Source organism: Globicephala melas, chromosome 10 (assembly GCF_963455315.2).
Source record: "Globicephala melas chromosome 10, mGloMel1.2, whole genome shotgun sequence".
In the NCBI taxonomy this organism is placed as follows: Eukaryota; Metazoa; Chordata; class Mammalia; order Artiodactyla; family Delphinidae; genus Globicephala; species Globicephala melas.
This window is the reverse complement of record NC_083323.1, coordinates 37,931,452-37,944,206: the sequence shown is the minus strand read 5'-3', so window position 1 is coordinate 37,944,206 and position 12,755 is coordinate 37,931,452. Positions and strand designations below refer to the sequence as shown.

Below are 12,755 nucleotides of genomic sequence, written 5' to 3'. Positions count from 1 at the left end.
GCCTTTGTCCTCTATTATTCAATTTCAAAATTGTAAGTTAAATTAGAATTTCATATTATGCATTCTATATTGGAAACTCGTCATAATGTTGTTTTCAAATCTAGGGCAGTAGGCATGTTTTAGAACTGGGATAGTGTTTTATGAGTAAGAAATCCGTCTGTCTCTGCTTAGATATTGCTATGGTAGAGTGTTACGGGGATGGCCCAATGAGCCTTGTGGATTTCATTTCTGATTTCTAATTAGATATTATTCTTAGTTTTTAAACACTTACCATAACTAATCAAAGGCAGGTAACATTTAGAACATTTCACACATTTTTTAGAGACACAAGTACAGTTTTTTGTTCGATCATTTGTTTTCTAGCACCAAGTGATCCTCCCAAAGATGTTCATTATGCAAACCTCAGTTCTTCATCAGTACTTCTTTTTTGGACGCCTCCTTCAAAACCTAATGGGATTATACAATATTATTCTGTTTATTACAGGAATACTTCAGGTACTTTTGTGCAGGTAAGACCTGAGTTTTCTCCTGCTTCTTTACTTACATCCTTCAGCTCTGTTGATAAAGACTTGGCATGGTAGAAAAAGTTGCTTATTAGAATTTTGTGTAGACATTTTGTAGAACTGCCATTGACATAGAAAAATGTGGTGGAGAAATAAATACATTTTAAACTGTCTAAGCATGCACACATATACTCAAACACACACATGTTTCTCTATCAGCTTCAAATGTGTTACCAACAATGAAGCTACCACCTTTTAAAAATTCTGTATATAAATATGGCCCTGAGTGCCTCTTCTCCAAGAAGTGTTCACTAGAGAGTTAATGGTTTCATTTACCCTCAATTATTTCTCAGCTAAAAAAAAATTTCTTTTTGTTTGTATATAATATAAATAGTTTTCATGTTTGGATGCGTTTGTGTGTTTTTCTTCAATTCTAAAAATATTTTCAGTTGTTAGCAGGAGGGCTTATCATCATCATCATCATCATCATTGCTTCGTATCAGATGTAATGAAACTATTAAAATGTGCTTATTTAACTTGAGGTATGCAAGGTTATAGGGTCGCACACTTTGCAGATGGACACTTTCTGAGATATGAACAATAACAGTTATAAAAATAGCTAAAGTGCATTTTGTTTAAAGAAATAGTTTTAATTTTTCAGCCAAATTCTTTTATTTCTCCAAACTGTTTCACAGAACTCTAGTAGATGAAAAGATTAAAACTGGACTGGTTGTGATTGAATCAGGAATGGGGAGAGTTGGAATATAACTTGGAAAACACTAATTTAGAAGAAATACTGCAATTTACAGAATATGTACCTTACTGATAGGGACTGTTGACTGCATGTTGATTATGACTCTGACCATTATTAAGTGTTTGCATCCTTTTAAGCAGAAGGAGGATAGAGATGAGTCTTATTAATTCTAAGTTGCCTAATTCCATTTGTGATTAACAACCCATGTGTAGCCACTAGAGTTCTTGTGAGCAGAAATCTCTGGGACTAAATAAAGTATGACTTGATTTAGTACAGTTTAGGCTAATGAATAAGGTCAGAGCAGAACTTTGCAAGCTGTCTTAGGCCTTACTCAGCAGTGAGTAAAAGACAGTCCAGAGTTTGGTTCTATTTTTATATTCTGCTCAAGGCCCTCTCAGAGTGGGACTGCATAAGAAAAGAGGATCTGTTTGTTTGTTTAACTCTGTACATCAAGCAATTTTTGCTCTTCCTTTTCTGTATTTGGGGAAGAATGGGGATCAGTGTGCAATTTATTTTTTTTTTTACCACAATGTGTTTACAAATTTAATAATGTGTCATTATGTCATAGAGGCCATTCAAATTGCAGATTTTTTTCATGCATTTAACCAATATTCAGTATTCAAAATTCAGTAGTTCTGAATCTTAGCAAAGGTTTTGCCTCTGTACAGTTTACTTTATGGCTTGTCTCTGATTCAATTTTGGTTCTCTTTGTCCACATCTAGGTAATCGAGTGTAAATGTTTAACTATGATTTCAACATGATTTTATGAACCTTCTTATTCAAACCAGAGTATATAATATGATACCATTTGCAATTCACCTATCTTAGAAAATGTAATCTTTTATTAAATTATCTTAAGAGTGCTTTTAGGTGTGACAGCTGCAAGAGGGCACACAGGCTAATGATGTTAAAACATTTCTTATATTTCTTGAAGTTCATCCATGCTTTAATTTATTTCTGAAGTTAACGTTAAATATAGCATAAAAATCTTCACTACCTAATTTTCTATTTTGGATTGGTAGAATAGAAGAAATCCTCAAAATGAAAATTATGTAGCAGAATAGATGTAGAGCTGTTTTCTTCCTTCTCTTTCTTCTTCCCATAGAACTTTGTGGCATATCTCATGCATGGCACATCATATTCTGCTTTCTATTCCTGGTATCTGCTACTTATCTTAGCTCCCTCATCCCATAGCAAATAACACGAAGAAAAGAGTTGTGTGTGCCGCTTGTCTTTCCATCCCCTGAAGTCCTCTGGTACAGTATGATAATGCTCAATAAATGTTTTAATCATAGAACGTAAAATTCTTACAACAGATCAACATTATTTTCAGTACTTAGTTATAATTTTGGAGCACTTGAGTTTGTTGTGAAGTGATCTTTCCTTCTTCTGACTTTGTGGAATTTAATCTCTTTGCTACTACTTGGCAATACATCTTGTCCCTCCTCCAATTGTGGTGTATTGTGTTTTGTATAGTATATTAACTCTTCTACATTTTAACATTTACCCACTTATGTCTCCTCAGTTTGCCTGACATAGTGTCTTTTATTAAAAAGTGTTAAATGAGTACTGGCTGATTAATCAAATTTGAGAAGTTTTTACTAAATACCTTCTGACTGCATCCGTATACACAAAGAATAAACCTTAATTAGATAGTTTGAGCCACAAGACATTTTTTCCAAAAATAAATAGATGAATGGAATAATCATCTGGATAATTGGTATAATTCTAACTTTGTTACATGTCTGTGCATGTTTACTCACACTCAGCATGAATAAATTCTGGGTGACTAAAAATAATTTGTTACTTAATATTGTCATCAAGGTAGGTCATAGGTAGTCGGAATAAATTTTATAGCAAAGAAAAGTGAAAAAGCTCTATTAATATTTTAAGAGAGAATTTATGTAAGCCAGTTATGCCATGTGTAAAGTAGATGTGTTGGAAGATATTAAGTTCACAGATCATATTTTGTGTGAGATAAAATATGTTTTAACTTGTCTGTTCCTAAATAAGTCACCACAAAAGTAAAATAGATCTTTTCTGACACTTACTCTCCCCCACTCCCTATACTGGGAAAGAACCACAAAAATTTGCTGAATTTAGTTTGTTGATACATTGCAGAACCAAGATAACTATAAATTTTAGTCAAATTGATTATCCTGTGTTACTAATTTTAATGAACTTTTTACTAATTATCAGTTTTTTATCATGTGCCAGAGATGGTATTGTTTTATATGCTTTATATTATCTAATCCTCAAAAGCCCTCTGTGAAGTGGAAATGATTATTCCCATTTTACAGTTGGAGAAGCTTTGTGATCAGATGATTTATCCAGAGCTGTTGCCAGAATTGAATGCAGGTCTTTGGACTCTAAGGGCTTTGTGCAGATTGGAATGATTCAGGTTTCTCAGTATAAGTAGACATTATTATAAAATTATTCATACTTAATTCATATTTAATTACCTACGTGACTTTTTAAAAAGTCTGTTTTCCTTTATTTTAGAATTGATTTTGACTATGTGTTTTGTGTTTAAAATTTGGTCAAGGAAGGGATGATTGTAATTCCTTAATTATCAAAAAATGCCTTGGGACAAATATAACTAGGGTCATGCAAGAGAATTTTAAAATTTCTCTTACTCAGCACATATGAGAGTGTATCCAACTGCCTTCCCATTTCTCTACATGACTGTAGAAAAAAAGAGGGTCTATGAAAGATAATAACCATTTGAGTTCATAGAAAGAGGTGAACACTTCCGTAATTCCTACACTGTTAACAGGAAGAAGACACTTAAAATTTTTATAATACTCTCAAACTTGTTTAAAAATATATAGTCAATGTTTTGAAAAATACTTGAATGTTTCATAAGGGAAACTGACACTGGTCAGCACATTGTAGCATTTCCAGTTCACCACTAGACCTTCCTCACTGCAGCTAAGCTTGGAGTTTCTGCTACTCTGTATGTTGATTTAATAAAACTGCTACCATCTATTCCTCTTTCAGTACAAACATATTTCCAGTTTAATTATTGCAATAAAAAAGTTCTTTGTTTATTTTCCTCAAAAATTAACATATTAAAATACTGAGGCAACCAATCCATGAATAATAATTACTTTGAAATGCTCATGTATACTAAAAATATACTCTGAACAATTAAAACAATATGTTTATTTTTCAGAATTTTACACTCCATGAAGTAACCAATGACTTTGACAATATGACCGTATCTGCAATAATAGATAAACTGGCAATATTCAGCTACTATACATTTTGGGTAACAGCAAGTACTTCAGTTGGAAATGGGAATAAAAGCAGTGACATAGTTCAAGTATACACAGATCAAGACAGTATGTAAATGAAAAGCATTCATTAATGTTTAATAGGATTAATTTAAAACTTTATAATTATTTCAGAATCTTTTTCTATTTGTATGTATTGGTAATAAAATATGTGTTTTATTTAGGCACATTTAACCAGTCATAGAAGTTTGAAAATGCATTTAATATAGCTATAAACCTATTACAACAGTAACAGCCTTTTCTATTCCTGAAAACTGCTACCATCCATTTATAAAAATTCTGTCACTTTCATTGCTTCGAAAGATGTCACAGCCATCGGTTATGGGCATGGAAAAAACCGTTGCGTATGTGGATGGATTTTCCAATACTTAATATCCATTTGCTCTAGAAATGACATTTTTTTCTCTCTAGCAACTTGTTTCCTTTTCAGTCTTTGAACCCACAAAGGATTTTATGCAGCATCTTTGTTCTTACTGTGTTTGTGACTAATATGTCCAAAATATCTTTTTTTTTTTAACTCTGGAAGTTTCTCATTTGTGGCTTCTGCAGAATCCTGTTTGTGTTGAGTATTCAGAAAACTATAATGACTGAAGCTCTTGCTGTTTTTTAGGTTTCAGTTTCAAGAACACGATGATACATGGATCATTGTCTATTTCTTCTTGTGGTTGTTTCTATGGTCCATTTATTTTTTAAAGATTAGTCCTCTTACTGAGAAATGATACTGACCTAAATTTCTGCTGAGAGTAGAATTCTGTTTATTATTTGAAGATTATAAATTTGACAGATACTTTAAGTATGAAGAATGAATGTTCTCCCTGTTGTTGGAACAATCTTTTAAATTGTTTACTCATTGATCAGCAGAGTAGATAATGATATGTGGAAATACAAGTTTGGGGAGTCTTTAGCAAAAATGTTTAGTGCAATCTGTGGTCAATATCATTTCAGGAATTCTTTAAATGCAGATCTCTCCCAAGATTTTCACCAACCTATAACGTTTTATCAGTTATTATTATAGCACCATGAATAATAAACACTTACTGTGCACTGTTCCCAGTGAGAGGCCCTGGATGACTTCATATGTACAATAAGGATAATCTTTAGAAGAAAGAAACTAAAAATATTGTTTAGATAATATACATTATCAAAATATTGAAATATCTGAGTATACATGCACACATACATGTGTGCATACTCCTAATCTCATACACATAATTTCCATCACATACTCATAATCTCATATACAGACTCATAATCACCATCTTGTAGGAAGGAAAAGCCAAGAAAATATTGCATAAAACAGTTCTCACACATATTAAAGATGACAGGGTTTATTTTGAATGATTTTAATATAATTATTTAGAAGATATTCTGTAGTAGATGATGTTACCACATGTGGATTTAAATAATGTAAGAGCAGGTGATGTAGTAGTTGCCATTTCAACAATTATCCTCCGGTTTGTGAATTTACTTATATTTTATTTAGGGTGACTGATGATTTTTATATTTTGCACATTACCTGTCATAGTACCTGAAGGAGTTGTTGGAAACCTGACTTACAAGTCCATTTCGTCAACTGCAATAAATGTAAGCTGGGGCCCTCCGTCTCAACCAAACGGTCTAGTCTTCTACTATGTTTCTCTGAGCTCACAGCAAACTCTTCGCCACGTGAGACCACCTCTAGTTACATATGACAGAAGCATGTATTTTGATAATCTGGAAAAATATACTGATTATATATTAAAAATCACTCCATCAACAGAAAAGGGATTCTCTGATACCTATACTGCCCAACTACACATCAAAACTGAAGAAGATGGTAGGCTGGACCCTTTTATTGCCTATTAAGCAGATTGTCGGTGTTCTCTTATTTATATTGCTTTCTGATAGAAAACATTATTCTTATCACTACATAGATTCTGTTTGTTCTTAAGTAATTAGCCTTTCAATAAACACAGTAAGCTCTAAGTTTCTTAAAATTAAAATAATTACCTGTTGATAAAAATTAAGTCCCATTATTATTAAAGCCTCTTCTTCTTGATGCTAATCACTTTTGTTTCACTTAATATTCTTTTTTTCTTTTATAGTCCCAGAAACTTCACCAATAATCAACACTTTTAAAAACCTTTCCTCTACCTCAGTTCTCTTATCATGGGATCCCCCAGTAAAACCAAATGGTGCAATAATAAGTTATGATTTAATTTTACAAGGACCAAGTGAGAATTATTCTTTTGTTACTTCTGATAACTATCTAATACTGGACGAGCTTTCACCATTTACATTATATAGTTTTTTTGCTGCTGCAAGAACTATAAAAGGACTGGGTCCTTCCAGTGTTCTTTTCTTTTACACAGATGAGTCAGGTAAGCCAGAATCCATATTTCTTCCAATGATTTCACTGTTACAGCACTTGCTCTCTCTTTTTAAGGAACAGCATGGAAAATGAAAGGATATTTGATTGTCTATTTGTAACAGCCTGACAACTATTCATCTGCTTTGCTGAACATTTTTTTTTTAATTTCATCTTCAGAACAGGGTGTTCTGTTTAAAGCTACTTTGGAACTACTGAGTTCCAAGTACAAAAGCATGATTACTTATGCTCTTTATTTCTGAAATTAAAATATGATCAGTTTATAAGTCTTTCTTAACTAGTGTCTTCAAGAAGCTAGAGTCACGATGATATTTTTCTGCTAAAAAATGTTATGAATATAAGTTTTATAATGTGTTTTCCTGCAGTGCCTTTAGCACCTCCTCAAAATTTGACTTTAGTCAACTACACTTCAGACCTTGTATGGCTGAAATGGAGCCCGAGTCCTGTTCCAGGCGGTATTGTTAAAGTATATAGTTTAAAAATTCATGAGCATGAAACTGATACTATATTTTATAAGGTAGGTTGATGATAACACTGTATATTTATTTCAAAAATTTAGAAAGTCAATTAAAGTATTGACATGCAGGGGGAAAATGGACTGCTTTAATTAACACAAGGACCATCTTTTTAAAAAATCTTTTTGGTTTCCTACACCTTAAGGATGCTTGCAGAAAACACAGCAAACATTTGTCAAATATGGAAGTGGAGTACTTCATATAGCGTTTTACTTAGAATTTGTAACTTCTAGATAGCTATAAGTTAGGAAGTAATTGCACCGTTTTGTTAATGCTGGAAAGTATAGAGTAAAATTTTTCAGACTATTTAAAACCTGTTATTGTCTTAAGGGTAATATATTTCTACATTCATCCCCCTTACCCACAGGGGATACATTCCAAGACCCCCAGTGGATGCCTGAAACCATGAATAGTACTGAACCGATATGTACTGTGTTTTTTTCCTATACATAAAGTTTAATTTCTAAAGTTTAATTTATAAATAAGGCACAGTAAGAGATTAACAGCTGTAACTAATAACTAATAACAAAATAGAAAAATTATAACAAACTGTAATAAGAGTTATATGAATGTGTTCCCTCTCTCTCTCTCTCTCAAAACATCTTCTTGTACAAATTTAATGCCTTTTCTATCTTAACTAAGCACTTATCACATACTATGGCAATAACTTTCACAGTTTGAGGTACAACAGCAAAACTTGTACATTTTTTCCCCTTCTTCCCAATTTCATAGAATGTCACAGAAATGTCATTTTTACCGAAGATCTTAGCAGCCTCAGCATACGATTACTTTTTCTTTCCTTATTGAGAACATTTTTCATCTTTTCACTTAAAAGAAACACTTTATGGCTTCTCTTTGGCATCTCTGAATTGCCAGCATCACTACTCTTGCACTTTGGGGCCATTACTAAGTAAAATAAGGGTGACTTGAACAAAAGCACTGCACTATCTGACAGTCGATCTGATAACCAAAAAGGCTACTGACTAATGGGTGGGAAATGCTGGACAAAGGGTTGATTGATACCCTGGGCAAGATGGAGCAGGACAACTCAAGATTTCATCATGCAGCTCAGACCAGCTCACAATTTAAAACTTATGAATTGTTTATTTCTGGAATTTTCCATCTAATATCTTGGGACCATGGTTGACTGTGGGTAACTGAAACCGTGGAAAATGAAACTGTGAATAAGGGGGGACTATTGTATTTGTTGTTAAAAGAAGTACCAAATGAATGTTTTTAACCTGTTCAGAAAAGTGTTTATACTGGACTTCTGTTAACCTTTCCAGATAGCATGTAATCCCACACTAATTGGTCTTTTAAAATATATCATTATTCTTTTTCTTTCAATGCTAATTAGTTTCAATGCTAAATGCCCTTTCACTCCTCCATTTTTAGGTTTCAGAATCAATGAAAAATACCCAAAGAACTGATGTAACAAAGGGTCTCAAATATACCTATATGATTTCTAGCATTTAATTGCCAAAATATGTTGTAATTAACTAGCATTTATTTGAGAAAGTGTTCTTATTTTTTTTCCAAAGGCAAATGAAGTACTGGAATGCTCTTTAGTTGCAGCAAGGAGAGTGCAAAAACTTTGCATAAACATTGTCCCCAATATTATATGCATTATAATTTATTACTGATGGTAAATCATTTTTATAGCATGTGTAGCTTAAAAGGTGAATAGTAAAAATCAGAAGCAGTGCGTAAGTTTATGTCATAAGGAATAATGATTTTCTTTTTGGAAATCAAGATATTACTCTAAAATCTGATAGGCTGAGTAGAATTCAAATTGTATTTCTTCATAAATGTGGAATCTGTTTCCCAGCAGTGTGAAATTTCATTAATGGTGCTGAGTCTCTAGCCCTCTAGTATCTATTTCTAGTCTAATCTTAACATTTTCCTTTTTTTTTTAATGTGCTTTGTCTGTATGGATCACTGGTAAATAGGTATCAAATGGGGAAAAGGAATCATTTTCTATATTTCTATATTTTAAAGATAATAATCTTTATTATCCTAGGAATGTGATCATTCCTAGGATAAACATGTATGTATATTGAAGTGTGGATGTGTATGTGTGATCTTTTCCTCAGAACAGAGATCTCTACCATCAACACCGTTAGCACAGTCATGAATTAAGGACTCTGGCATCAAATTTTCTGGTTAGAAGCCTGACTTTGAGACTTATTGTTCTGCCTTAGGGCAGTTGCTTAAATTCTTATGACTCAGTTTCCTCAAGTGCAAAATGGGAGCTGTAAAGATACATCCACTAAAAAGTGAAGATTGTAAGGGAAAATCTATATAAAGCATTTAGAACAATCCCCAGCATATGATAAACACGGTAGCTATTGTTTTTGTATATGGTTTAAAAAAAAAGAACAAATTCCATTCAGCATTGTAATAGCACTAAGCCTGAAATGACAGTACTCCTCTACCTGAATATGAGGGTAGGTTATATTCTAAGAGTTTTAGCCATCTGTTTTCTCAATAGAAATGCCACCATTGAAATTTCACTAGTAGCAAAGATATAATCTTTATACCATAAAGTATTAAATATATCCTTTTTGGGGTGGAAGGAGTAGTTTTCTTTTAAAATCTACTACTTTTAGTTATTCCTTTTTACATCTATTTTGTCTTCCATGAATTTTCATAGCCTTATTTTCTTTCAAATTCCTTTAAATGTATCCTCATGCCATCTTTTTTCCTTTCTCAACATCTAGTTTTCTTTATCTGCTTTCCTTCCTCTGTGTGGCTTTCTCTTTGAGTGTGTTGTCCTGTTATCCTTTCTATGTTTTCAGCTACCTCTATGTCCCAACTATTAGTTTCTTTTCTTTTCTTTTCTATTCTTTCAGATTATATGTGAGTTCCTGGAGGCATAATAATTCCAGAACCACTTCAAATGTTCCTGCCATCTCAGTCAATCCAGTTTAATCCATTTGGAGATAAATAAGACCCAGGTCTGCTGGTAACTCAGGTCACTCACACATACTGAAAGAAATTTTTTATTCAGTAAAAAAGTCCTGTTATGTTTGGAAATATTCCTTACTCATGTCTCCATCTTACAACTTACTTTGTCAGTCTGTCCACTATCCAATAAGCTACTCACACTTTTTATTATAATCTCCTGAGTTCAGTCATTTCTCTGGGTACTTACTCACCCTTCCTAACCCAAGTCAAAATTTACCTGCTTGTGTTTAATTCTTAGAATGCAGTTGTTGGTAGATTTCTCTAATTAATATAACAATTCCTTGATGACAGGGACCATGTCTTATATATCTTTATAATCCCCTGGTTATCTAACAGTGTGCTTGGTAAATAGTAATTGTGGAAGAATGAAAGGAAACAGCGTAATACAGTGAGTTCATAAAGTATGTCAATGACTTGCAAGAGATTAATTTAAAATATGATTCAAACCGTGAGTGCCCTGAGCATTAGTATTCTTGCTAAATTTCTGCCACTGAAATGTTTAATATATAAGTGAAAGTAGTTTATATTTTGGATTAGATATAATGCAGTATTCTTAAAATTATACCACATAGGAGATTGTCTTCTTTTTCCATAGGGTAACTATCAATCTTAAGTGCTCTTTCTATTAGGACAATTCTCTTTGAATGAAGGCTTTATATTTGATGGTAAAATTTTCTATGAGAAATAATATCCTCTTTTGAACAACTGTGATAACTGTTTCATTCTTTTTTTTCATTTTCCTAAGAGATTGCATAAAATTAGAAATTTAGGAGTTGTCTGGGAAAACTCATAGTTTAAGCTTCATAGGAGCAGAGGTTCTGTTTCATTCACTGCTGTATTCCCAGTGCCTACCATACAATAGCTGATGAATAAATTAATTTACACAAAATGCTACTGAGAATTAAAAAATGAATTTAGATGAATTCAAGAAAAATCAAGTACCACTGACTGCTCTTAAGTTGGATTTCAATTGAGGACTTCAATTTTAGCAAATTTTAAGGAAGTAATCAGTATGTAATTCCAAGTAAAAATCAGGGAGACAAAATGAAAACAAAACACTTCAGCTTTAAAAACAAGTGGCAGTTATGAGATTCTTCAGTGCTGAGAGGGTATCCAGTTCATCCTCGCTTTATCAGCTGAGCACACCCTGGGGCACACACAAAAAATGCTTAATTTTTAAATTTTTAATAAAAAATACCTGTGCTTACTAAATCATAGGTTAAACACAGAAGACATAATTTTGATGTATTAAATATTTTTTCCAGTTATAAATAAGTTTTTTGATGATGCATTGTGACAAAGAATTTTATTTCTGCTTTTCAGAATATTTCAGGTTTGCAAACTGAAGCCAAACTTGTTGGACTGGAACCCATCAGCACCTATTCTATCAGCATATCTGCCTTTACTAAAGTTGGAAATGGAAATCAATTTAGTAACGTAGTAAAATTCACAACCCAAGAATCAGGTTAGATATGGATTTTGGATCCTAAAATGTTTGATTTTGTATTTTAACACTTTTCCCTTTCCTTTCTCAGTTTATTTGACTATCAATATTTAATTGTTCATTCAAAGGGAAGTTGAATTTCAGTGCTTTAAGGATAGGCTGGGTTGTCTTGTTTGCAATCAAATAGATACATATTTACACATGTGTTTTCACTTTGAACTGAGGAAGCTGAAATAAAAGACTACTTTAGGAACAAAGTAGGCTTCTAGATATATGTAAAAATTACCTACTTCTTAGTACCATCTGAGACAGCTGGGAAAAAAAGGAGAAATGAACCATTAATCACTTTTAATAGGTTGATTTATATTTTCATGAAAAAAAATCTGTAATTTTTTAAAGAAGATGTGTTGTGACATTTGAAGAGCACTAGTCAGTATGTAAGCTTTTACTTTCCCGTAGTCCATTTGTGACATGTGGAGGGGACTGTGAAGACTGAAATACCATCGCTCTAATTAAACAACTTACCTGTGCATCACCTACATGTCATAACTCAACTGTGTACTGAATAGTTTTAATTTATAACTGATTTAATGATTTAATACTTTTCCTTCTCTCAACTGGACCATATTTTTTTTTTTTTTTTTTTTGCGCGGTACACAGACCTCTCACTGCTGTGGCTTCTCCCGTTGCGGAGCACAGGCTCCGGACGCGCAGGCTCAGCGGCCATGGCTCACGGGCCTAGCCGCTCCGCGGCATGTGGGATCTTCCCGGACCGGGGCACGAACCCGTGTCCCCTGCATCGGCAGGCGGACTCTCAACCACTGCGCCACCAGGGAAGCCCTGGACCATATTTTTAAAGGCAACTCTTACTCACTCTTTTTTTTTTTTTGGTCAATGATTATTGAATA

The 12,755-nt window shown here is 33.0% G+C and overlaps 1 protein-coding gene across 1 annotated transcript in view; it reads left to right on the top strand.

The window, feature by feature from the left end:
- The window catches only part of PTPRQ (protein tyrosine phosphatase receptor type Q), a 203,430-nt gene that overhangs the window by 68,798 nt on the left and 121,877 nt on the right, over window positions 1–12,755 (top strand). The window contains exons 20-25 of the mRNA XM_060306834.1: window positions 364–509; window positions 4,433–4,601; window positions 6,079–6,369; window positions 6,638–6,913; window positions 7,287–7,438; window positions 11,727–11,868. Of these exons, the coding sequence (XP_060162817.1) occupies window positions 364–509; window positions 4,433–4,601; window positions 6,079–6,369; window positions 6,638–6,913; window positions 7,287–7,438; window positions 11,727–11,868 (1,176 nt within the window). The remainder of the gene's footprint in view (window positions 1–363; window positions 510–4,432; window positions 4,602–6,078; window positions 6,370–6,637; window positions 6,914–7,286; window positions 7,439–11,726; window positions 11,869–12,755) is intronic.